The 27,090-nt window shown below is 45.9% G+C and overlaps 1 protein-coding gene across 3 annotated transcripts in view; it reads left to right on the top strand.

Moving 5' to 3' along the window:
• Positions 1-27,090, top strand: part of DENND2A (DENN domain containing 2A) — an 87,334-nt gene that overhangs the window by 32,322 nt on the left and 27,922 nt on the right. For 2 of the 3 annotated variants that reach the window (XM_075939756.1, XM_075939755.1), the window contains exons 2-12: positions 10,585-10,683; positions 11,459-12,682; positions 14,545-14,672; positions 18,172-18,293; positions 19,114-19,311; positions 21,258-21,351; positions 22,588-22,638; positions 24,582-24,769; positions 25,586-25,695; positions 25,982-26,051; positions 26,504-26,581. In XM_075939756.1, coding sequence (XP_075795871.1) covers positions 10,598-10,683; positions 11,459-12,682; positions 14,545-14,672; positions 18,172-18,293; positions 19,114-19,311; positions 21,258-21,351; positions 22,588-22,638; positions 24,582-24,769; positions 25,586-25,695; positions 25,982-26,051; positions 26,504-26,581 — 2,349 coding nt within the window. In that variant the 5' untranslated portion in view covers positions 10,585-10,597. The remainder of the gene's footprint in view (positions 1-10,584; positions 10,684-11,458; positions 12,683-14,544; positions 14,673-18,171; positions 18,294-19,113; positions 19,312-21,257; positions 21,352-22,587; positions 22,639-24,581; positions 24,770-25,585; positions 25,696-25,981; positions 26,052-26,503; positions 26,582-27,090) is intronic. The other variant, XM_075939757.1, reaches the window with a different exon arrangement.

The following is a 27,090-nucleotide window of genomic DNA, read 5'->3' as shown; positions in this document are numbered from 1 at the left end:
TAAATATGGCCGCCATTTATGCCGACTCAGCACTTTGTCGGCAAAAAGTGGCAGTCTAGAGGGGGATCTGTCGAGTAAGAAAGCGTTTTTCGACAGAACCTGTAAACCTCCTTGCAGGAGGCATAAGGGATCTGTCGAAAAAGGCTTTCTTTCTTGACAGATTCCCTTCTAGACTGCCGCTTTTTGCCGACAAAGTGCTGAGTCGGCAAAAACGGTGGCCATTTTTATAAAATTAGGCACGGGATATTTAAATCCCTGCCTCATTTGCAATGTCGACCTGCCTAATCTGCATCCCTCTGCCGACAGAGGGACGCAGTCCAGACCTACCCTCAGTGAGATAGATAGAGAGATGACAGAATGCATATTTGAACATCCATATAACCACAACGTCCCCGTCAGGACAACCTGAGATGTTACCCATTGTCTTCCTCATCACCATCACCTTCCTCCTCGATGCCGGCGGCCATCACGTGGGCACCTCCCAAGAGCTACATCTCTCTCTCCCACTGCTCACAGGCTAGGGTGCAACTTTTACATGTTGAGTTGATGCTATTATATCAAATGCATATTCAGTAGCAGTTTCCCCCCTCTTCCTTATTTGTATTTCCTCATTCTACTAATGATGAGCTGTCTTCTTTTATAGATTAGAATATTAAGTATTTCAACTTACTATCACATATGCCAATGTATTGCCATGACATTCTTGTGGTTAGATGTATTATCCAACTTTCCAAAAGCTGGTGTTAGCTCATGTTTTTGTGGTTGGCTGATGTCATTATGGACAAAATTCCCCATTACACTCTATTTCCAGTTCAGGGGTTACTGCTGAGTCGTTCATATGTGCCAAAGTTCATAGGCATCAAACTTCATAATAACTGCTGAAGCCAATGTTTCACTGGATACAGGCCTGTAGGTTACTACTCAATACAATAAAGACAGAATGTAATGAAGGCAAGGTAGTGAATACAGGCCATTCTCTCTGTCAGTCCAAGATATGTTCCAAAAACCTCAGACTTATAGTGAAACAAAGCAGGGAATTTTTTTCCCCGCAGCTGACTTCCATTTGCACAATTTTTTTTTGGTGTGTGACTTAAGAGTGGGGAATGTGAGGACTTATAGAATCATAGAATCATAGAATAATAGGACTGGAAGGGACCTCGAGAGGTCATCGAGTCCAGCCCCCCGCCCTCAAGGCAGGATCAAGCTCTGTCTACACCATCCCTGACAGATGTCTATCTAACCTGTTCTTAAATATCTCCAGAGAGGGAGATTCCACCACCTCCCTTGGCAATTTATTCCAATATTTGACCACCCTGACAGTTAGGAATTTTTTCCTAATGTCCAATCTAAACCTCCCTTGCTCCCTTAATGCATCAGTTCCTGTGAGTGTCAATGACTTTAGTGTGGAACGGTTGTATACGGGGCGACTTATAGCAGGGACACGCTGTATAATAAAGGCAAGCTAGCCTCATGGGCTACAGCTCTAGAGGTGAACAAAAGCTTTATACCAATGGAAAAAGACCTTGCAGGATCTCTAATGATAATCCAGTTTCTAGCCCAGGTGCTTCAAATGGAGCGTATCCATGTGACACTTTAGGGACACCTGTTGCACAAATTCACTCATAAATAAACTCATTTTTTATGGGTGAGACTTGGAATTAGAAATCCACACTTAAGATTTCTACTGCAATGTAATAACGGGAGTTCTGCTGTGGGTTTTTGGATCGACTTGGTCAGCAGAAGCCAGGAGTGCTATGCTGCTGGCACATTCAGATGCTGAAAGGAGATGAATGCTTTGCATTGCTCTCAAGTAAATGCATTGCACCAAAGCTTAGAAGAGTACTGTAGGTTTCTACAGCTTGCAGGTATGAAGGGTTACCACAGCATCAGGCCTGCAAGGCTGAATGGGTGAGGGAAGGAAATGAAGGCGGCTCAGAGAAGTCCCTTCTGTGTAGTTCTGAGGATCAGTTATTGCCAGGGCTCGCCGAACCGCGGCGAGCCTTGCTTGCCAGCTGCGCTGTCTGGCGATCCGCGCACATGCAGATCATTGTGCACATGCTCGGATCGCCCGAACCCGGCTCTTCCGGGTTACAGTCTACTCTTAGTTGTCGAGCCCTGGTTATTGCTGATGATGGGCCTGATCAAAGCCCATTGTGATCAATGAAACTTTTACCTTATAATTCAATAAGCTTTGGATCAGACCATAAATATCCTGCCATCGAGGAAAAAATATTTCTCTCCGGGTATATCTTTGTGACCGAGATTATTAACTGTGCTTTGCACCATAGCAGGACAGCATTGGCCCCTGGAGTCAACATTTCTTACCCACTGAGAGCTCCTTTCCCATAATGTTCTTTCTCCTTCTTCTCTCCAGGTTCTGCTAAGGGAGAGCGTATATCCCTACCCTAGAGACTTCCTCTCTGTTTCTCTGTGATTTGACACAATCGAGGTCGAGCTGCTGTTTGAGATCCCAAAGGAAATGAATTCTCCGACCTATCCATACATAACAAGGAGACTCATTTGGCCACTGAGAACCTGCACGCAGGCCCGGCAGAGGGCTGTGTGTGTGAGATTTCTTTTTCCCCTACAGGGAAATAGTCACTAAACAGAGTTCAGGGTGGAGTGGAAGGGGTTTGAATTCAAGTTCCTAACTGTCGGCTCAGCCCTGCTCCCCATCTTCCTGTTAGTATTTTGTCTTCTTGGCATCCTTCCTCTTCTATATATATTGTTGTCTGCTGGGCGTTGCCTTTCATATGTTGTATTTGCACTAGAAAGCACTCTGAAGTTTGAAAGCCCTATATAATACATGCTGTCTATTGTTGTTGAGTCTTATGGTCCTGAATAAGAAAGTGATGTGGTTCAGGTGTCTTCAAATGGAAATGAATGGGCAGATGGAACCTTTTTTGTGGGCATCTTAGATGAGAAGCTGGGGACGGTCTCTCCTAAATTCTTTAGGTCTTTCCCCTCTTTGGACAAGACTTTCTACAAACTGGTAGGAACTGTGGTGTCATTCCAATGATGTGAGATAGTATTTATTATTTGTATGACCATAGTGCCCAAGAGCCCAGTCCTGGACCACAATCCCATTTTGCTAAGTGCTGTACAAAATTCAGAACAAAGAACAGCCTCTGCTCCAACCCCCAAAACTGGTGATCTGAGATATTGCCTCTGGCATGTGTGTGGCTGGCACTCCGTTCAAGGTTACAAATGGCTAAGGTTCCTTATACAGTGAACATCTCTAAAACCACAAAGCTGTATGTGGGAGGTGCTTTCTTTATAGCACCATAACCAGTGTAGCAAAGAGGGCGTCCTGAAAGGGTTACTGTGGTTACTTGGTCATGTTTGTGAACAGAAACGTTGTGACTTCATTAGATACAGTGATTAAACCGTTTAACGTTTGGTTCTTCCATGGCTTGCCTAATTAGAACCGTTCTGCAGCTTAGCTTTCGGGAACGTGTTTAGAAAGCTACAGCAAGTGAATACCTACTCTGATTGCAGACTGGGTCAATTAACATCAGGTCTTCTCTATAATTAACACCCTTTTCCATAATAAGTTTTGCTCATTTTCCTCTGAAACATTTCTCTTTGCTTTAGGGATAAGAGAATTGCTTAGTCTCCATGACAACTCAGTCCAGGCCCCCTTAATGCAGTCTACCAGTAATGTAGACAATACTTGTGGTGTTTTGGGATGTAAAGTTATTCAGAGGAATTGGGTGAAACTATTGCATGTCGGCAACTGAACAAGTGATGATGGCTTTTAGTCTTGTGATCTGAATTGGAACCAAGATCCAAAAGCAATTCTCCTACCTATCCTACTACCTTTGTCTTGCAAAAGGGAACCTTGCCATGGTTGGTCAGTATGGGATGGCAAGGAAAGAGAATGTGTAGTAAGCCAGTTTTTCTCTCCAGTCCTTAGCTTATCATCCCCACCAATGAGCCCCCAACACATACATATGTCTCTCAGTGGTTCGTTGTCAGTATTGCTTGCTGCTGGCTTGAAAGGAGGTGAGGCTGGGGAAAAGCCCATGCCAACTAAGATAATTGTTACTTGTTTCTATATACTATGTGGCTAGATTTTCAAAAGCTGCCAGTGAAACTGGGGGACCTTTTTGGGTGAGCCTGATTCTTGACTGCTTCAAGGGCCCTAATTTTTCAGGGGGCGAGTACTCGGCACTTTGGGAAAATTACACACACCGCCTTGCCCCGTTAAGATATTTCAAGTCAGGCACTTGAAATAACTAGTCCTTTTCGAAATGCTAAGCCCTGGTTTCCCCAGCATCCATAAAGAGAAGCATGTGCTTTATTTTACTACTGTATTTTGAGTGGGAGGTTGGGGAGAAAGGAAAACTTAAAATTAGAAGAAAACCAAACAGCTACTGCTGGTGACAGATGATTACAGCTCATTTCCAGGCCGTTTCCTGCATGCCAATGATAGATCAGTAAACAAACGCCTCTTCGCAAACACAAAGCAGGCAGGAACTCTGGAAGAGAGAGGTCAGGGCGGGTCTCACTCTGCCTGGTAGCAGGAAGTCCCTATCACATGACCCTGGGAATCGTAAGGCCATGTGTGTGTGGGAGATATGTGGAAAGCCTTCTCTTCTGAGACTTTGCTTCCTTCCCACAGTCCAGTCAACAGGTTTGAGAACATCTTCCCCCTTCTATCTTCCCCTCCTCCTGCTGGTATTCCTTTCCCTGATTCATTATGAAATGGTATCAGATAGCTGTGTTGTTCCCCCAAACAATGGCAAGGATTCCTGAGTGCATATCTTGCCTCCCCTTTTGTCAATTTATGGGCCATGATATCCTGGTGTCTCAGTTCACAGAGAAATAGAATGCCCCTGTGCCCTGTCCTCCGTGGTCTTACTCGTGACATAATCTCCTTTGAGGTTTGTTTTATAAAGAAAGTAATCCTCGTGCTGCTGGTGAAGTGGGACAAGTCATCAATGTGTTTGTTCTTCCTCAGACGTCCCCTAAATGCAGTTGTCATCCACGTAACTCCCTGTAGGTCTAATGAAGTTTTGCTCGTTTTCCTTTGGAAGATTTCTGGGGTGTTGGTGTTGGTGGCTGTAAGGTGATGTAAGTGATATTTTTCATTCCAAACCTCGCCAGCCAGTCACGGCCAGCAGAGGCAGGAACTTGCCAGAATCTACTGGCTGCATCTAATAAGAACAAGAGCACTGCAGATGTCAGACGGAGTAGATCTTCCATGGTGGAAATAATTAATATAACTTTCTCTTCTTACTGCTTACTGTGAGCCTCCTTAGGTCTCTGCCAAGGGTGCCCCACTGTGGTGCTCTGGTAAGACACTGGCTGGCTCTGATCGGGGCTCTGGATGCTGCCAGAACTTTGGGCTGCGTAGCCACAGCGCACCCAGGCTCCAGCTCCGTTGCCTGGGCAGCTGGCAGTGCAGTCCCTGCCTCTATCGACAACTCATGGGATCTGGCAGCTGGACAAGTGCAGTCCCCATCATACCACCCAATCAGGCTCTTTGGTTGGGTGCCAACCGAAAACGCTGCGGCCTAGCACTCGTAGGGTTGCTGGGTGTCCGGTATTGACCCGGACAATCCAGTATTTTTGCCTTCTGTCTGGTAAAAAAAAAATAAAAAATCAGAAAATACCAGACACCTACAATGTCCGGTATTTTTCTGATTTCTTTTCCCCTGCCAGGAAGCGAAAATACCAGACACCTGGCAACCCTACGACACACTCAGCAACCGGGCCCAGTGCGGGAGTTACAGGGCTCTTTACCATATAACCCAAAATGTGCAGCGCTCCCCCCCGGACTCCCGAGGGGGATAGATGGTGCTGCGTGGTGGAGACATCAGCCTGTGAGGGCTACAAGATCTGACTTTGGCCCACAAAGACCGCAAGGTATCACCCTACCATATGAGCCCAATACCCATCTTCAAAATCCCAGGCCATTCACCTCTGGGAGCCTTTCATTTTATTCTCTTTACCACACTGGAAACCGGCCACATGTTTCGGCAAGTAAGCAGCACCATCCCAGTACCTCAGTTACATGCAAAACACCTTGCAGGTGCTGTGAGGAAGGAAAACAACTCCCTGGTCCTCTGGCAATGGCCCATGGGAGTAAAAAATCCTTCCTGACCCCTACACAGGCTAGACCTACAACATCTGTCAGTCCAGATGTTTCTTGTTCAGCTGGGCAGGGTGATCTGATGGAATGGAGCCAAAAGTGGCTCCATGTGGCCCTATACTGGGATAAAACCTGGGAGCTGGGGAATACTGGCCAATCAGCAGCTCTTCCCCCGAGCTGGCCAGTGGCTGCTAGCGACTCCCATGGGAAGAGCTACCTGTTGTCCCTTGGCAAATGTCTCTGTCCCTTGCTACTGGGAATGTCCCCCTTTTACTGTCAGCCCCAGGGTGCTGCATGGGGGAGGAGGGCGAGGTAAAGGGGCAGGTGGTAACCCAAATGCCATAGGTGGGAGGGGCAAGGGGCCAAAGCCTCTGGGTGGCCCAGGGAACTAGTGGGGAGCCTGGCACCCACAGCACAGGCCAGCCCCTTCCACTCACCAGCAGCAGTATCGGGGTGGTGGTGGTGAATCAGAGTAGGGTGGCTCCGCTCCCCCGGCTGCCAATTGCATCACTCAGGGGAGAGGAGGGACCACCCCCTCACACTCACCGGCGGGAAGCGCAGCAATGCGGCCGGTAGCTGGGGGAGTGGAGTGGACTGCAGCCACGTTGCTGTGCTTCCCTGGTCCCCATTTCTGTTGGTGAGTGTGGGGGAGCACTGGGGAGAAGAGGCATGACGGGAAGTGGAGCAAGGGCAGGGGAGAAGTAGGGAGAGAGTGGAGCAGGGGCAGGTCTTGGAGCAGAGGGGGAGGGGGCTTGTCCCTGTCCTCTCCTGGGCTAGCGATGGCACGGAGAGGAGTCACGTAGGGGGAGATGGTCACCTGGCTGGTGCCCCTTATGTCCATATGTCCTTCCTCACCAGTCACCCCTGGTTGATCCCATCAATTTCCCCCACCCCTGTTGAGGGTGAGTGGCATCTTTCTCCTGATTTTCCACAGGGGACCCTGCTGGCAAAATGTCTGGTTTTTGGGTGGGAGATTGCATGGGCCAGGAATGGGAATGTAGCCCCCCACCTCCTCAAATCAGAACTTGCTGGAAGAGAAACTGCAGAATGATGATTGAATTAAGTGGATATATACCCCACACCCTGGACTCTGTTATTTATATTGTGGTAGCTCCTCAGAGTCCCTGTGGTAGACTAATTGTACTAGGTGCTATACAAACAAACATGGAACAAAGAGATAGTTCCTACCCCAACGAGCTTACAATCTAAGTGCAGTTACAGCTTTGCAGAAATCTATTCTCCCACTCGCCAGAGGAAGTCATTCTGTGGACAGAGGAACGAATGATCTATAGTTTTTCATTAGCCTTAAACATAACAGCTAATGAGTGGGTGAATAGATTTTGTTCCTTGAGCTGGTCAGTTTTCCTGATAATTTCGCAAAGTTGCTCTGACATTAGAAATGAATTGGGTCTTGTTCCAGCAGCTGACCAAGGAGAGAAGCAGAGGGGCTTATTGCCTAGGGAAAAAGAGGACGTGGTTTGTAATAAACTACTACTCTGTATTCCCTGAGAAGCTCCAGAGTTCACTCGGTCTTACAGAACACATTGCCTGGGAAAGAAAACTCAGAAAGGAACCAAGACTGAATTCTCTGTCTCTCTCTCTCCCTTTCTCTGTGGATATGTCTACACTACAGAGTTTTTTCAGAAAAACGGCTTTTTTTCCCAAAAAAACTTCAATTATGTCCACACTGCAATTGCGTTCTTTCAAAAAAAAAATCGAAAGAACAGAGGGTTTTTTCCGACATTGGTAAACCTCTTTCTATGGTGAAGAAGCCTTTTTCTGAAAGACCTCTTTTGGAAAAGGCGTGTGTGGACTGGGAAGAGGGAGTTCTTTCACAAGAAGAGGAAAGAGGAAAAAGCACAGGTGCCCTGGTGGCCATTCTGCCCATAGTAATCACAGCTTACATGCGAGGTAGCGTCCATGCAGTGGGGATGCTATCTGTGGAAAAGGAGATCATTTTTCGGTGTGCTTTCGCAGTGTGGATGTGCTCTTTCGGAAGAAGTTTTTTCGGAAGATCTCTTCCGGAAAAGCTTCTTCCGAAAAAAGCCTACAGTCTAGACAGAGCCTCTCTCTCTCTCTCTCCCTCTCTCTCTCTCTCTCTCATTTTTGTGCCAAAGGGCTAGGAATTGCCCTTCACTGATGCAGTTGGTCTTGCTGCCAAAGTCCAACCATCACAGGGGAGCATTAGATAGACCAGCCAAGTGGATAGACTCCAGAGGCTTTCAGGGTTTTAAAGTATTGTGTAGGAGACAATGAACTCTTTCCTGTCATTGAAATGCTTTCCAGAGGCTACAGATAATGCCCTCCTGAAAAGTCCTGACACTGCTTTCTGGGGTGGTTGGACTCTTAAAGAGCCAGAGTTGAATTTCAGGACAAGATAAAAAGGAGAAAATCTGTTGCATTGCCTGTGTTGAAAAGGTGCTCCGAGCGAACAGACTGACATTCTTGCCCCACAAAGAACAGAAATCACCATGTAAAGAATAGTAAGCAGTGACCAAAACAAATTCTGCAGTTTGAAGACCCTGGGCCAGGGATGCATTTCATTCCCAACTCCCTCAGTTTCCGTGCATATACTCCTGGGATGAATTTCCTCCCTTAAATCCACAAGGGTGATCAGTAATACTCTATAAGGAGCCTCTAGAGTGAGAATACATCAAGCAATCGGGAACCTGAGCACAGAGTGGCTATGGGGCCTACAGTAGTTTAATCAATAAACCTGGGTCTCGGTTGGGTATCAATCCAATATATAGTGAAGCAAGAGCTTCATAAGCCATAGGGCTGTTAATTCTCTTGATCAGAGAGATTATTTTCAAAGCCATTTTAACTGACTCCTGAGAGAAGACAGGGACCCAAGTGTTTATAACAATATTGGTTTGCTTTTACGTAGTGCATCATCTGTTCAAATCACTGCACAGCCATTGACTAGTTATAATAATGACAGTATCTTTGGGACTAATTGAGACAGGAGCCCCACCATGCTGAGCACTGTAGAAACCCAGAGTCATAGATAGGCCATTTCCTGACGATTACTTAACTCTCACAGCATTCATGGGAGGTAGGTGGATAAAAATGATCATCATCATTTTGCAGAAGGAGAAACTGAGGCAGGAATCTGCAGTGACTTGCTGCTATTATCCTACTGGATTTCCAGGAGTAGGTTTTTCATGGGTGCTTGGAGAGAAGAGTGGCAGGGAAGGTTTGTCTTGTTGGAAAAGACAGTGTTACACCTCACAGTCCAGGGAACTACATCTTATTCCCCCTCAAGGGGCCAGCCAAGGGTACTCACAAACAGCCTTTTCCAGCTCCTCAGTGGTTACCTGAGCATTGGCCTGCTAAACCCAGGGTTGTGAGTTCAATCCTTCTGGAAGCCATTTAGGGATTTGGGGCAAAAATTCATCAGGGATGATACTTGGTCCTGCTGTGAAAGCAGCAGACTGGACTCAATAACCTTTCAAGGTCCCTTCCAGTTCTAGGAGATAGGTAATCTCCATTAATTTTTGTTTGTTTGTTTTTGTTTTTTGGATGGAGCCTTTTTGTTTTTTGGATGGAGCCCTATCTGCCTGTCCCTTCTGACTGAGCTATTTCTTTGCCATCACTGATATTCCCAGCCAAGACAAGCTGCCTGCTTTCTCTTTGGAGATGATTAACAGTGTGATTGTCCATGGTTACAGATACCACACAAATCTTCTTGTGCAAGCCTATGTTATTATTAGGGTAAAAGCACTGTCAAAAAAACATGTTAAAAACAATAGGCCCTACCCGTGTGTCAATAAGCTTACCAGATATTATCCTAATAAGGGCTCTTGACAGGAGCAGTACTTCAACATGCCATCCAAGGAGTTTCATTTGTGGGCACAAGTTCATCAGAGCTTCAGCTTGGAAAAACTACCCAGTCTTATGGTACTTCCATAGGCCTTCTCTTTTCACTCTACCACCAGGCTTGAACCAGGAGTCCTGGCCATTTGCTGGATGAGGAAGAAAGTCCTCAGCCAATTTAAAACCAGGCTATTTACCCAAAACCTGTTGCTTTGCCTGTTGGTCCCTGGAGAATCCCATTAAAACTAATATATGCATATCTCAGCTGGGGTAGAGGGGCACTTCAAAGGGCTGATAACAGAGTAAGTACATCAGCATCTCCCGCTTCCTGGAGAAGGTCCTTAGGGTGCTCGTAACAATACTCAATGCCATTTTCAATAGACTGGAATCCCCAAGATATGGACTCTGATTCAATCAGGTTTAATTTAATTTTCTTGAGGTTTAATTTCATGTTTTCTTCTTCAGCATTTGATGAAGTGAGTTGTAGCTCATGAGAGCTTATGCCCTAAGGCCCTAATAAATTCATTAGTCTTTAAAGTGCCACCAGGCTTCTTGTTGTTAATTCAGCATAGTTTGTCTTCAGTCCAGAAACACTGGCCAGCATACTACAGGATATTGTCAGTCTGTTACGATACCTCTAATGGTTTAAGTGTTGCTTTGACTCCCTATAGGTGGCCTGTCGCCATGCCAGGTGCTGACATGATGACATCTAGCAAGGCAGCCGACGTAAGCAACAAGTCTGAAAACGGTGTCTGCAAATCCCTTGAAAGGTGAAAAGTCCTAAATTCTTGGGTTTTTTTCTAAGGGAGGGAGGTGGAGAAGGAGCCATTACTTTCCATTGGTGCTCTCTCTCATATCCTAAAATGTGCCTGTAGCATCAGTATGCCTCAGCTGGTGTCTCCAGGCTGTCAGGTTGCATGTTTAAATCTCTCACCCTGATGTAAGTCCATGATGATATCACAGTGCACTACTAGACTGGGGGAGAAAGGAAGGGGAGGGTGGGTTCCACCCCATTAGAGGCATCACCCTGTGTCAAAAGCTTCCACAAAAGTCCATCCTCCCACTGTAATTGACAGAAGTTAAAGGAGCATGAGATTTGGGACCAGTGATGTTCTGGTTAATATCTCGCTTCCTTTCGGTACCACAGATGTTAATGTCCAAGGCTGGGTGCATAATGGCTGCTAGGTTTGCTTACATGCTCAGTGACCTACTAGCATGAAATTTAGGATTGACCTGCACACTGTTTTTGCACCATTGTAATTAAATCAATGTAATTGTTGTGTCAGTGCCAACCCCTAGTGTAGACACACTGCACCCAATTTCCATTAATCCAGGTTATAGATTTAAACTAAACAGGGGTAAATGCATTTAGGTTGGTTTATCCTAAGGGAGTGGGGCATACCTATATAACTAAATAGTTTTAAAATTAATCTACTTACATTGGTGCCATCTTTATAGCACAGACAAGGCCTTACCGCTTTGCAAAGTGCTCTGAAAATCCGCAAAAGTAGGGTTTTTTTCTTCTCTTTTGTCTTTGCTGTGCAGGACCAAGCTTGCAAGTTACTATAACACAAACACCGTGAAGGAATTAGAAAGACTTTGGTTTGGGTCTTCAAGTGAAAATTTTTCTGAAGGTGCCAGGTTCACCCTTAGTCTAGGACCTAAAGCTCAACAAGGTTCCTCTGTGGTGAAAAGCCCATTGAAATCACTGGAGAACTTGATGCTGGATCCAAAGCTAGACTGCTTTCGGCAGAACATGCTGAGTCCCAAAATGACTATCAGCGACCCATCGGTGGATCTTAATGTCACGGAGAGCAGCAACATCATAAGGAGGCAGATAGGAAGCACTCAGAATTTACAGTCACCTGGGAAAATTGGTTTGAGGAATAAGCCCTTCAGTATCAAAGACAAGATTTCTGAATGGGAAGGGAAAAAGGAAACACCTTCTCCTCTGGGCAGTCGTAAGGAAGAAGAGCAAGGAGTTAAAGAGGAGCACAAGGTGCCCTGTGTGGTGCAGAAGATGAGCGGGGGGGAAGTTTGGGGGCCTAAGAAAGTAGACACCAAGAGGCTTATCACCTGGGAGTTGGACTGCAAAGGGGCAGGCAAAGAGAACGAAAGAAAAGTGGGCGCATCAAAGGGCGTGGGGCAGGGAACAGAGAGGAAAGTGGAAATGCAGGCAAAGGAAGAGGAGCTCGATTCCAGTGTTGGAAAATGCAAGGAGGTGAAAGGGGGTAAGTGGGATGTCCAGAAAGAGAACCTGTCAGTACTGAATCAGGTCAAAAAATTGGAGCAGGCCTTGAAGGAAGGATCAGCAGAACTGCAGCCACAGCTGCCAGGTACTTATTATTCCCCACACAGTCTGCAGGAGAAAGCAGAAGAGGCACAGACCTCCCCAGAGGACCAGGAAGGTGTGTGTGGCGCTGAACTCAGTCAGAGGCTCCTCAGCTTAGACATGGAAATCAGCGAGCCCATTTTTGGGACTCTGGAAGAAGTGAAAGCATCTCAAATGAAATGCAAGGATCGCAGTATGGAGAACGTGTACACGGAACCAGGGGTCCCAGAGAAGAAACCCTTCATCAACCCACTTCCAAAGCCCAGGCGGACTTTCAAACATGAGGGGGAAGAGGGATGGATTCCGGCAGCTAGAAATAAGAGAAACTTGCCCCCTCTGCCATCTATACCTCCCCCTCCTCTGCCTTCTTCTCCTCCCCCATCAGCTGTCAGCAGAAGACTATGGAACGGGAAACATAAGAATAATGCTGACCACAGGTATTCTAGCTTTACTACTCTAATGCTGCTTCAGCAGTTCTTGATTCACTTGTGGGTGATGTAAAGTTCTGCTCCTGTAAAGGGCCTCCATAAAAGAGGCGTCTATGTTTATTGTGTCTCGGCCTCTTTCGTCAGTAAAAAAAGATGTCTTTCTGACTAACCGCGCCCTGAATTCACCTGGGGCTTTGGAAATGAAGCAGTTTTCTTTCCTCTCAGCAATGTCAGTAATCATGAGCCTGCAGGATATATTCTGCTCCATTACACCTGTGCGAAAAGGCCAGCAGGTTCTCATGGGTGTAATGACTTTGACATGGAGATGCTATTACTAGTAGCAGTGAGTGAGAAGGAATTATTCCACCTCGATGCGCCACTCCCAGAATAAATTGGGGATGTTGCCAGTTTACAGACAATACAAATTCTTTTTTTGCTTGCAGAATGAGCACAGCTGATCAGGAGCCTTTGAGAGATGGTAAGGGGTTGGGACCTTGCCATGCCATTTTCACAGTGTCACTTTTCAGGGTAGAATTGCCCTTTCTGCTTACATCTGTTCCTTGTTTAATCAGTTTTTGTAAATCCAAATATTTGAGGAGGGGAGAGATGTGCCTTAAAAATGCACTCTCCTTTTTGAGTGTATGATCTGCAGTGGATCTACCTTAACAATAAAAATTCTTGACTTCATTTAGACTGGGAGAGGACTTTAAACCTCTCTAAGCTTGACTGGCTAGGATGCTCCACTCCTATCCCTTTTCATCATTCAATGTCTGTGCATTGCTCTCCTGCGCCATTCATATGGGGCCTGATTTTTTATAACAGTTACTCGTGTTGAGTAGTAATCATTGGTACTGCTTGTGGAGGAAGGCACTTCTTAGGGTATATCTACTCTACAATCATATCTGCACTCGCTTTACGTGTGCTAGCAGAGCTAAAAATAGCAGTGTTGTTGGGACAATATGGGCTTAGTGTGAGTAGATACCCAGAGTCCTTTGTGTGCTTATACAATTCATGTTGAAGACTGTGCTGCTATTTTTAGCTCTGCAGGCACAGATATGTCTGCCCGTGCTGCAGTCAGATCTCAGATTGTAGTGAAACATGGCTGACTTCAGATTGCAGTGCCAACATGTTCTAGGTGTTGCAGGTTATGACCCAGAGGCTGCGTCTAGACTGGCATGATTTTCTGCAAATGCTTTTAACTGAAAAGTTTTTCCGTTAAATCATTTGCGGAAAATAGCGTCTAGATTGGCACGGACACTTTTGCGCAAAAGCACTTTTTGCGGAAAAGCGTCCATGCCAATCTAGACGCGGTTTTGCGCAAGAAAGCTCTGATCGCCATTTTCGCCATCGGGGCTTTTTTGCGCAAAAAGGTTCTAAGTTGTCTACACTGGCCCTCTTGCGCAAAAGCATTTGTGCAAGAGGGCTTTTTCCCAAGCGGGAGAGTCATTGTATTTGCACAAGAACACTGACGATCATACATTAGATTGGCAGTGTTCTTGCGCAAATTCAAGTGGCCAGTGTAGACAGCTGGCAAGTTTTTCTGCAAAAGCACCTGCTTTTGCGGAAAAACTTGCCAGTCTAGACGCAGCAATAGTGTTTTTTAGTTCTTTAGAGTGTGTTAGAATCATTATTCACTAGAGAAACCATTGCAACCCTGACATTTGTGGACTAGTCCCAGTCTGGTAAAAACTCATTGTTGTGTTGACATTGCTTCATACATTGTATGGGATGGCTCTAGCAGCATATTGCTGGCTGAGTGACTTGCTGGAGACTCATGAATGATCCTGAGTTATTGGACTTGTAAACTCTGTCTCTGTCATTATCCATTCTATTTCTCTCCCTCTTTCCTTCTGCCCTCCTGAATGGCACAGGAAGTCTTATGAGTTTGAAGACTTGCTGCAGTCGTCGTCCGAGAATGGCAGGGTGGATTGGTACGCTCAGACCAAGCTGGCCCTGACACGCACTTTATCTGAGGAAAACATCTATGAAGACATTTTGGGTAGGAACTTCAAGAGAGGATTGGGGAGAGGCTGGGCAATTAAAAAAAAGTCTGGGGGACCATCGATGAAAATGTGTCACAGTCCAAGGGCTGAGCTAGGACAATGTATTTGTTAGGCAAGAGCATACTGAGGTGCAGCACACACAAAATTTCAGCCAGCAGGAAGAAAAAGATTGTGTGAATGAGTGGCCATGAAATTCAAACACTGGCTCCTACCACCCCTGGGGTTGTGTTTGTAGCACTGCGATTTATTTCTCCCTTCAGCATTAGGCTGGGGACAGCTGAGCTCCATCAGTGCCGTTCTTAGGCACGTTATCTTATTATCCTACTCTTTACATAGTACTAGGAATGAGACAGTCTGTTACAGAACATAGAGCAGAACATACACCTTTCCCTGAGGAGCACTGAGTCTAGCTGTTGAAGTGCTAGAGTTAAGTGACCTCCTGGCAGAGTTTAGCTGATGAGGAAGGAAATCAGTGCTGCTGTATCCCATGGGGTGGGAGGGTCATGTTGTTTGAGATGGGAGAGAGCCACGTGCTCTTAGGAACCAGCAGGACATTGCCATTTTGATCTTAGCAAACTCTCGTGTTGTTTGACTAAAGCGCTCTCCCAAAGGATGCACATCCCCTTGGGATTTGCTATGGACACGGTGAAGGTGCCCTGCCCTTTCCTTGCTCAGAACAGATCAGCTTTAGTTGTACATTTTAAAACTGTCCCTTTTGCAAGAATTAGGGGCCCTCAGGGGCCCTCTTTCCCCAGCTGGTTTGGGGACCAAAGGACAGGGAATGCCCTAACAGCTGCTGGGCAAAGCCATAGTGGAAGTGTCCCCCTTCCAGCTGGAATAACAGGGATCACATTACAGGGTTAAAGCACTGGCAGATCTGTTTCTAAACAGCCACACCTCTCTCCCCAAGCTTGCAAAGAACTCCAGTACCATACTGAAATCCCTGTTCTCCCTACATTTTGATTGAAAGGGTTAGAGGCAAGGGAGGGTTATAGATAATAGTCAGCAAGAGGGTTTTTGTTTCCTTGCTGTGTGCTTAGGCTCTGCCTGGCTGGCCCTGGAGTTAATGATCTTTAATTGACCCCTGCAGCCCTGGTGTGGTAGCCATGGAATCCGGAGGAGGAGAGGGCTGACAGGGATGGTTCCAGCAAAGCTGCAATTTTCTATTGCATAAAAGCACAGGCTGGGAGACTTTATAAAGGATGTACAGCTCTTGCTAGAAAACTCCACCGTGCATGCTGAGTGCGGGGATTGCAATTGCTCAGTCTGGCATTCTGCCACAGGGTGCTAGTGATGAGCCACAGACACACGCACGCTGGAGCCATTAGGATTAGAACTGCCCCTTTTTTGTATGCCACTTAGAGCAGGTGTTCTCAACCTTTTTCTTTCGGATGCCCTCTCCCACCGTGCTATTAAAATTCCACAGCACAGCTGTCTCCACAACAACTGATTTTCTGCCTATAAAAGCGAGGGCCAGCGTTGGGGAGGGTGGAGCAATCAGGGCAGTTGCCTGGGCCCCATGCCAGAGAGGGCCACCACAAAGCTAAGTTGCTCAGGTGTCAGCAGGAGGAGGGAGACCTGCAGTGTCCCCTAAACCTAGAATAAGTTCTCTGCTTCAGGGGCAGTGTGTGCTTCCAGAACATTTGCATGCAGATTTCTGTGATAGATGAATACTTTTACCACCCTCACCTGGGTGAGTCCAGGCAATGGGTCACTTGTAGACTCATGCAGTGTCATAGAAGAAGAGGTGCAAAAGGTCTGGTGGTGTTGTGTCCTTGTAAGATGGCTTCAGCTGCGTGCCCCAGGGCCATCCTTATCCCTATGCAGAATATACAGCTGTGTAGGGCACCCTTGGGTCTTAATGGCCAGCCGCTCTCCTTTTCCTATCCCTGTTCTGTGGCTCTGCTTCCTCTGGAGCAGAGCTCATTAACTTAGAAGTGAAAAAGGCTGCCAGACCTATTAGAAGAACTTTGAACCTGTGAAAGAGTCATTCAAGTGGTAATGAAGCCATTTAACAGGCACTTGCCAACCCTCGGTGTATATACTGTCAGTTTCTGAATTTACTCTGTTCATTTGCACTCTACAGGAGCTTAGTTTAAAATTTGTTTGTAAAATATTTCATTAGTGTCTTGCTTAGGGTTATAAAATCACAGCTCTAAAAAAATCTTCATCCCTCTCCTCCCGGAAGCTGCCCTTGAGCATAGGGACACCAGTTTAATAGGGCTGTGTAGGGCTTCATAAATCCTAATGACACCCCTGGTGTGCCCCCCTGGACCTCTGGCAAGGCAGGCTGTTGTGCAGTCAGACAGGAAATACAAACCATATACAAGATCCAAAGCTAAGCTGCAGTGTAGGGATGTAAGCGACTAGTCGACTTTGATGAGACTAGTCGCTTCCCTCCACTTGCTGCCTCTATCAGAGAAAGGCATCAAGGTGGGGAACAGGAGCTGGTGCTAGGAGGAGCCGGCTTAAAAGCTGGTTCCCCCAGCACTGTCTCCGCGGGGCACAGGTGAGGTGGCGGCACAGTGGGAATTGGCGCAGGCGGGGACTGAAGCTGCGATTCTGCTGGGGCTCTTGTATATTTCAAAGGCTCAGGCACTGCAGGGAGCGCAGGGCTAGTAGAAGTCCCCTGCTGGCCCCAGGCTCCCTATGGGGCTTCCCCTTTTGAACTGTAGCAAGAGCCCTCTTGAGGCGCCCTTATAGACTAATTAACTATTTGAATAGTCGATGGGATTTCCATCAACTATTCAATTAATCTCAATTTAACATCCCTACTGCAGTGCCTGCCTTATGCATTACTGAATGCCTATATTCAATCTCAGAGAGGTGTGTACAAGAATAGGAGAACTTGAATTAATGGCTTTCCATTGGATTCACGGGGAAAGAGAAGGCTCAGAATAAATAGCCTGCCCATTCAGACGCTTTGGCCCACATTTTCCATCACTGATTTTAGGTGACCAGATTGAGACACCTAGGTCCTGACCTTTCCAAGGGGCTGAGTATCTTCAGCTCACTTTCAAATCAAGGCACCCCAAGTTAGCAGCATGAGCCTTATGCACCAATTAAGACCCACTTAAATGGTATTTGAAAGGCTTAAGTGGGACTGAGGTGAAGCACTGACCTTTAATTTGGAGAGAACAGGAATCAGAAGAATAAAGAGAAGGAATATTATGGGCCACTGTATAGGAAAACCTGATGACTTCTCCATTGACCGGGAAATGGACTGGAGAACTTAATGGGTCTTTTCCATCTCTAGCTTCTGTGGCATAATTCTGTGGCTGGATACATCATGGTCAGGATTTGGATGCAATCCAGTAAGCAGTTGTATGCGCAGAGCTGGAGAGAGAATGGATAGCAAGAATGTTTGTGAATAGTTTTTTAAACTACTAGATGTGGGAGTTACGGGGGAAGCAATAAGATCCTAGCAGAGATTTTGTGGGATTCCTCAAGGATTTTCTGCGTTTCTTACATATAGCATGTGGCTCTTTGCTGCAGATCCACCATCAAAGGAAAACCCTTATGAAGACATTGAGATGAACAGCCGCTGCCTGGGGAAAAAATGTGTCCTGACTTTCCCAGCATCCCCCACCTCTTCTGTACCTGGCACGCCCACCAAGGTACCTTGGTTCACCCAGCATGATGCCTCTCCTGTTCTTTAGGTGAAATTCTGCTCTCATTGAGGCCAGTGGAGTTTTGCTATTGATTTTAATGAGGTCAAGTTTTCACCTTTTTTATCTTTTAGCTACTGTTGAGAGGAGGCACAATAACAATAACAAGCCATAATAACAAGAATTCCCATGTTCGTTCTTTGGTATGGTTTCTTATTTTTTCTTACGTTGGAGTTAATTCCCAAGCAGTATGCCAGAAGCATGCATCTGGAATTTACTCAATAATCCAGGATAAGATTTAAAGGGTTGTAATTGTCAGGGTTCTATTAAGCTTTTGTGCAAGAAGGGTGTGATACTAGCTATCATGTTTTGTTTTGCACAAAATCCTGTTTTGATCCATTGCACCTTTCTCTAATCTGGTGTGCGAGTTCCCTTGTTCCTACTGGCCAAGTGCTCCTTATCCCACATGTTTGTGGTGGATTGGTTGGTTAGTTTTATTTTGTTTAAAGCCACAGGATTGCATAAGTCTTGGAAGTTGTGTGGGGCCTTGTTGCAAATCTCTGAGATTCTGTATGATCTGAAAGGAATGTTGGGACCCTTTAATTGTCTTGCAGGATAGTCCTGTATAAATTGTGACAGCCATGAAAACTTTTTGGGCCTGTGAAAAGCTGCTAAGCGTACTTGTGAGCCACGCCTAGTGGTGTGCTAGCCAGGTGCTCCAGCTTACCTAACTGAAATTAGTGTTGCCGCAATATTTTCTCGTGAAGTATAGCTATGTGGATTGGTGTGTTGATTTATTTCCTTTCCTCCATTCTGTCTCTCCTCCCAGTTGCTTTCCAAACCCATTTTCTTTCGACAAAACTCAGAGCGGCGGAGTTTCAAACTGCTGGACATAAGGAAACTGAGCCGTGACGGAACAGGGTCCCCTTCTAAAATCAGCCCCCCCTCTACTCCAAGCAGCCCAGATGATACTTTCTTCTCCGTGGGAGATTCTCAGAATGGCAAGAGGAGACGGAAAATTCCCAAGGTAATGTCATTTTCTCCCCAGCTTCTCACATGTTGTTACATTGATAAGGATGGATTTTGGTGCAATTTCCAATGTCATGCCCATAAAATTGAGGAGAGTTCTGGGCTACGATTTAACCTTTCACTGTTAGTGCTGAACATTTTCTACATCCCACATGTTTTCCTCATGGGAAAAGGGGTTCAAAGATCCCTACAAGATCTAAAGAATGTATTTTTCTATCTGATATATCCCACATTATCGCAAGGAATACAAGTAAAAAAATTTCAGAATTAGAAATTTCAACTGAAGTTTTTTGATGAAATTCAAAAGTTGACAGAAAATTGATGATATTTTTTTTTGCAAACATTACATCTTTTTCCAACCATATTCAGTGGGAGATGTGGAGAGCAATGAATCCCATGAAGGGCCATGCATCCAATAGTTCTTACCTGGTAATATATGTTTTCTTTCAAGATGTTGTTCAACCCCCTAGATGTCTCAATGTGCTGTATGAGTTCCAAGCTGGGGTGTGATCCCTCATAAACAAAGGAAACAAAGATGGAACTCAAGCTATGTAGAATCCTGTTTGTTTGTCTGTAGACACAGGTGTTTTCTTTAACAACACTTCCTGTTTAAGATTGACTGTGATTTCATAAATCATAACACTGTTTTAGATTTAGATCAGGGAGCAGTTGTGTTCAAGTGAGGCATGAACCAAGTATTGAATGCTTACAAATGGTAAGTTTTCCTGCAAAGCTCTGGCAGAGATTATCAGTGCTAGGCTATAACTGTGTTACTGACCAGACAGTCTTCCTTTGGAAAAATGTGTATTTGTCTTTTGATCAGGTGTTTACATGTGCACAAATCTAATTTTGCATGCCTGTGTTGTACCCCTGGGTCTTCACAATGTTTGTGTTCATGCGTTTAAAAAAAAGAGATGCAGATTTTTCTCATGTGCTACGGACAGGGAAATGAAAGAGTTTGAGTTTATTGATGAGCATAGTGTTATGTGCAGGTGAATTAGATTTACTATATACATTGATGTTGGCTCCAACATGAGAACCAGGACAGAGAGCTTGAGATGTGAAATAAATGGTCTATCCTAAAGGGTTTTGTTTAAAGCATTTCTGACCAAATTTGTACTAAGTCAGTCTGGCATCTCTTCGTCACTGTTGATTACACGGATTATCTGGAGATGGTTTTTCTCCAGAGTAATTCATGGGTATGTATAGACTAGCATAGCAACAAAGCTAATCTGCTAACATACGGTGTTTCTGCCTCATGTGGCCCCTCCACTTCTGCCTCCTCAAGATGCCATCAGTGCTATATCTTGTATCATGTTAGGCATCCATTTCATATTTTAAAATATCAATAAAGTGAGTATTGTACAGTTCCTATTCTGTGTTGTAATTGAAATAAAAATAGTTGAAAGGGTAGAAAACATCCAAACTATTTAAATAAATGATATTATATTATCGTTTAACAGTGATTAATCGGGATTCATTTTTAATCACTTGACAGCCCTAACTAAAAGTCCTTTTTAAAATGCTGATTGTAACAGTGGCATCAGTTAGCACTGATTTCTCCCATGTGGAAAATGTATAAAGTGTCTATAGCATTTTTTATTAAGGTTCTCGGTAATCTAAGTAGGTTTTCGAATCCTAAGTAGATCTTTAACATGGTTTCTGTAACAAGTGTTGAGAACACTTTAATCTTTACTGGTGATCTGTTGTTCTGAATCCCCTGGAGTGGAAAGAACTAGTCCAGGAAAGACCCAGGGGGACTCATTGTCAGCAAAGGGTAGACAGGGCCATAGTGTTTATGGAACCTCTAGGGTACAGTGGTGATGAGAAGATTGTTGGCCAGGATTAGGAAACTGCAGATTCTCTCTGGAACAATAACATTTTCATCTCCCTTACTGGGGGAAGTGTGGTAACCCTGTTTTCTGTCTCCTGATTGCTGAGCAGCTGGTATTGAGAATCAACGCCATTTATGAGGCCCGAAGGGGAAAGAAGCGTGTCAAGAGGCTGTCCCAATCTACGGAGAGCAATTCAGGGAAAGGTGAATGAACAATGGCTGAAGCATATTGCTGCTGAGTCTTTTTGAGAATTCTGCCTGGTTTGCTTGTTCTGCTGGGGATGTGCAGTGTGTTTTCTAATGCTTTGTCAAGTTCAGTGTGAAAGGACCAGATGGGGAAATGCAGCAAACTATGTACTTTCCCCTTGTTTCCTGATGAAGGGGAACAATCAGCAATGTTCCCGTATGAATAAAGTGCCTGGAGGGTGGAAGGCTCAGGGCTGGGGCAGTCCTGGATGAGGTGGAGGGAACCCCCAGTCAGCCCCTTTTCCCCTGCCTGGTGAGTGTGTCTCTTTTCTGTATGGTTGTCTGAGACACAATCCCATTTTTCCTGGCACAACCAAACCCTTATCTTGCTGTAAGTTATGATAAGAGGAAGATGTAGACCAAATTTGGTGGTCCTACCTCTTACTGCTTAGGAGGAGTTCTTGAACAAAGAGATGGATGGGTGGATAGACAGACAGACAGACTCTCTCAAATATGTAGTAGATATAACAATCTCTTGTAAGAATTAGGAGGAGACCTTAATGGGGGCATATTATTCCCCATGGGGGGAGGGAGGTTTCTTGCACCTTCCTCTAAGGCAGGGGTGGGGAACCTTTTTTGGGTGTGGTCACTGATCCACAATAAAATCAGTCCGCGGCTGCACACAAGTGAGAAACAAACAAACAAAAAACAACCCCAAAACCCACCCCTCACCAGCGTGGGCTCCCCAGTACTGTGGGGGAGACCCAAGCCTCAGGCCGGGTCCAGGCTGCATCTGGGCCCCAGGCCTTAGGTTCCCCACCCCTGATCTAAGGCATCTGGATCTGGATTCTTTTGAAGGCAGGATACTGGACAGGATGGATCACACATATGATCTGAAATTAACTGTTCCTCTTGTCCATTAAGTTTCTGTGTAGCCAAGATAAGCATGTTAGATCCAAATGTTGTGCTCAGTTATATCCATACAATCAACTGAATGAAAGTTGAAACGCTCTGGATTTTTCCTTCTGCTCATACAGATAATTGCTATTATCGCTCTTTTCTGAATGCCCTCTAATGGACAGAACAGTATCAGAAATAGTGAGCTAAGACTCCATTATTATGAGCACCCCTGGGAAGAAAGAGCCTTTGTGTGCAATATATTCTGCCTCTAGAAGTGGCTAAGCCTGGTTTTATTCTGCCATCCATAAGAAGTGCACTATTTTTAGACAGTCTTTATTCCATGTTTCCTGGCAGCTACAGATGAGAACAGTGAATCGGATAGTGACACTGAAGAGAAACTGAAAGGTAAGACAAGTCTGCCTTCCCCACATGCACAAGAGATGGTTACTCATAAACTTGCACGTGATTCCCCTGAGAAGAGAATCATTTCCACTTTGAAAAGAGAGAAATCAAAGACCACAGAACCACAGGAAAAGCTCATTTTGAGCCACGTGAGAGCCCAAAACAACTCCTAGGGAAGTCAATGGGAGTTTCTGAACTGACTGTTGTGGGGGTTGTCTTGGACACTGAGGCTATTCAGGGGAGATTTTGTTAAGTAAAACATCACAAGCTTGTGAAGAAGGATGTCAGAGGCAGAATGACAATTGTGTCAACATGAGCATAGTCCAAAGGGCGTGTTGCACAATTGCTTGCCGTTACCTTCAGGGGCAGCAGGTTTAGGCCAGTGCTTTTTGGGAATCCCTGCCTAAGTTGTTGTCCACTAATATGGCTACATTTCTATCACTATTCTACATTCTAAAATTAAAGCGCTTTAAAGTGAAAGTATGGCCATGGCAAGAGTGCTGGGAGAGAGATCCCCCATTGCTTTATATAAACTGTCTCCATGATGGGAGTAGCTAAAAGCACTGAGAATCCATTTACACTGGCGCTTTACAGCGCTGTAACTTGCTGTGCTTGGGGGGTGTTTTTTTTCACACCCCTGAGCCACAATGTTGCAGCGCAGTAAAGTGGCCGTGTAGGCTTAGCCTTAGACAATAAGCGGCCTTAACCCCATCTGTAGCCAGGCCCTGATAAGTGCATGTGGGATGGGGATTAAAGGTGATTGTAAGTTGTATTTCCAGTCCCCTCATGTCCTGACCAGACATTGTTTCATTTCCTGTAACTTAGGGCTGCTCTAAGTTGTGTTCAGCTAGAATCTATGAGCAACACAAAGCAGCCAAATGAGGGGCCAAGGATCTGGCCCAAGACATTCACATAAGTCTCCAAGGGGCTGCCGCTTCCTGGGCGGAGCTCTGGTTTCCATTCACTTTATTCAGCGCTGATCAGCTCCAGTACAGCATCATGGGCTGTTGACTCTGTCAAACGTGGGGACATCACTCTGCCACCCAGCAGCACAGGATGCCTGGCTACGAAGTGTTCTGCACTCTCATCCCACGGTTCATTGCCACTTTCCTTCTTTTGCGGGGGGAAGGATGGGGGACTTTTGGAGATTTACTTTGAACCTCGCTATAAAACTGCAAGGGGAAAAGTTCCAAGGGAATCTTGTCTGGTCTCTCCCCAGTGGGTGGCAATTTATGACTTTCCCAAATGGAGTGTTTATTGTCCCATAGTTTGTACCTTGTGGCAGCCTCAGGCTGCTGATCAGTTTTGCTATTTTTCCTTGTTTTAAAAGATAAAAGTAATTTGAGCTCTGATTAGCTTCAGGCCTAGTATGGGCTGGCACCAGACAACTGTTTTCTCTCATCCTTCTGCCAATGCATTTCACTTCTAGCCTATAGCTTCCCACATCACCCCTCTTTATCTGGGGCATTTCTGCGCCTGACCGTGTTCTGACCTGCACTTTCCCCAGCGACTCTCGTTCTGGGCTTCAGGTGCTGCCAGTGTTCTGTCCATCAGTCACAGGACACTGATGACCCCAGCAACTCTCTCTTTCACCTGATAGCCTCCCACCCCCAGAATTCAGTGGGGGTCTCTCCAGCTGAAAGGCCTGCCCATTAAATCACTGTGCCACCTAGACCCCATGGGCTACAATTTGGACCCCTGCAAATTTGTCCGCTCCTTCCATGGCCTTTTGGCCAGTGCTATGCCAATGCTTGGATTACATTCTGCCTCAGCCATTACAGCTGTCCCTTGGAAGCTGTAGAGCGCAGCTTCCAAATGTTTCTGCCTCTCACACAGCCCTTGGAAACAGAAATGCTCTACAGTCACAGGGAGCTCCCAGTAGGTCTTTCCAAAGCCTGGCGGGAGCTCTGTGCCAATTCCAGTGTCAAATGGTTCTCTCGTTGTAGCTCACAGCCAGCGGCTCGTGCATGTGAAGTCCCGCCTGAAGCAAGCCCCCCGGTACCAAACCTTGGAGCGGGACTTGATCGAGTACCAAGAGAGGCAGCTGTTTGAATACTTCGTCGTGGTATCACTGCACAAGAAACAGGCTGGAGCTGCCTATGTCCCAGAAGTCACCCAGCAGTTTCCATTAAAGGTTTGGTGCCAGGCCTACTGGTGTAGCAGTTCATCATTTAGGTTGTTCGTCCCCATGTGGAATCCGTCACCCTCCTGGCTAGCATCCTGCAGGATTTATGGCTAAACAGGAGACCCTCGAGGAAGTTAGAGCTCTCGCCTTAGCCATAATGTAGTGCAAGTTAACCCCCTGCTGTGCCCTTGCTCAATAGGATGGAGGATTTGGAGGTTGCCCTGCCCTCCTTGAACTTCATGATGTTCTCGAATGCAGATGGAGCAGCTAATTTGATCCTCCACTGCCCTAGGAGAAAGCATGTGAAAAGTCTTCCTCCACAAAAAAAGGGAAGCAACTTGGTATTGCTGCAGAAGGCCACTGATTCTTATTCTCAGGGTGCCAAAAACTGTCACTGCAGGGAGAGCAAAGTTATTTCCAATAGGTCTTTCTTGAGATGAGGCATGAAAAGCAGGACCCAATAAAAACACGTGGCCATGCATTTTCCAGCATGGGGTAACAGGAGTCTGCTGCAGGCCTTATCCTGCATACGTGTCCCCACATGGATAGCCTCCTCCCTTTGCCAAGCTCTTAGCTGTTTCACAGGAGGGAAGTGAGACCCAGCAGGGACAAACAAATGTGAAAGTAGGGTTTAGTGGGGTGGGTGTGAAGGGAATTCTGGGGAGAATCCGAAGGTCAGGTGAGCTAGCAGAGCAGCAATGTTAATATCTTCCAGGCAGAAGCTTAGTCTCTGTCACCAACTCTTCATTTATCACAGGACAGATATTTGAAGCTGTTCCATCTGCACGTGACTAATTGAAAACATTCTCTCCTTTTCTCCATTAGCTCGAGCGTTCCTTTAAATTCATGCGAGAGGCAGAGGATCAGTTGAAAGCCATTCCCCAGTTTTGCTTTCCTGATGCTAAGGACTGGGCACCCATCTACCAATTTGCCAGGTAGGAGGTGCCCTCCTCTCCCCCCCCCCCCATAAGCACTGGGTTTGTAGGTACAATTCACTTCACCATGGGAACTGTGAAGGCAGAGAGAGAGAAACCCAGTGGGGACAGAGACTCTCCTGGAGAGTCCAGAAGGGAACAGACTGGAGAGGATGAGAGGGGAAAGGTGGAGATATCAGATATGAAAAGAGTAAAGTGTTCTCTGGATGGCAGCAGCGTGGGATTGTGTACAGTCTGATTCCTAATGTGACAAGTTTTCTTCTGTTCTCTGGTCTTCCTACTGCAGCGAGACCTTCTCCTTTGTCCTGACTGGTGAGGATGGGAGTAGACGGTTTGGATATTGCAGAAGGCTACTGGTAATTATTCACCATTCTGTTCCCTAACAGGGTCCATGGGGGAAGCCACCCTCTGTGGTGTTTGTATTTCTGGCACTAACTGGAAAGGGGGAGGCTTCGGATGTTCTATTCAGTGAAGCAGAAAAGGCATGGCAGAGGGGGCTCTCTAGCACTAGGTTGCTCAGTTTAAGGTTCCTCTTCAGAATCCATAACCTCACTCCAAAATACACTCCCCCGGCTGGTCCCAAAGGGCCCTTATGCCCCCCACCCTCCCCACAGGGCCCTTGGCTACCCCCCTCACTCTCATACTAGTGTTTGCTTGCACAATGGAAGTTCCCCTTGTTTCACCAGCCAGTCCAGGAGCGATCCGGTCCCAAGCACAGCAGCAGGTGCAGAGAATACAGTCGCTTGCTCTCTGCCTCTGTTGTACTAACTACCTTGTTTTGGGTACATTTGTGTTTCTCTCTTGAAAGCCCAGTGGGAAAGGGAAGCGTCTCCCCGAAGTTTACTGCATCGTGAGCCGCCTTGGATGCTTCAACCTCTTTTCGAAGGTGAGCGGGGGAAAGGAGGAGAGAACCCGGGCTGTGGGCAGAAGGGAAACAAAATGAAGAACAAAACAAAAAGAAGAATGAGGTTGAGTTAAGTGAAGGGCTCAGACTTGAGGGACTTGTAAATAGTGTTGGGAGAAGGAGCACACGCTAATTACACACACTTTGCAATTGTATTATTTCCAAAGAAAACTACATAGAAATATGGACCAGCAAACATTGGCTTGTCCCTTTAATAAAAGTACTAGAGCAAAGAAAGTCCAAGGTAAAGGTGAAATCCTGGTGCTACTAAAGTCAATGGGAGTTTTCCCATTTACTTGAATGGAGCTAGGGTATCACCCAAGGTTTCTATGCTAGTATCTCTCACTCCGTCATAATACCATACTGCATGTTGGTGGCCTCCACATATACTAGGTTAAATTAAATGAGATTGCCTATCTGCTAGAACTGGAAGGGACCTTGAAAAGTCATCAAGTCCAGTCCCCTGCCTTCACAGCAGGACCAAGTACCTT

Source organism: Pelodiscus sinensis, chromosome 1 (assembly GCF_049634645.1).
Source record: "Pelodiscus sinensis isolate JC-2024 chromosome 1, ASM4963464v1, whole genome shotgun sequence".
Lineage (NCBI taxonomy): Eukaryota > Metazoa > Chordata > Testudines > Trionychidae > Pelodiscus > Pelodiscus sinensis.
This window is presented reverse-complemented; position numbering and strand designations above follow the sequence as displayed.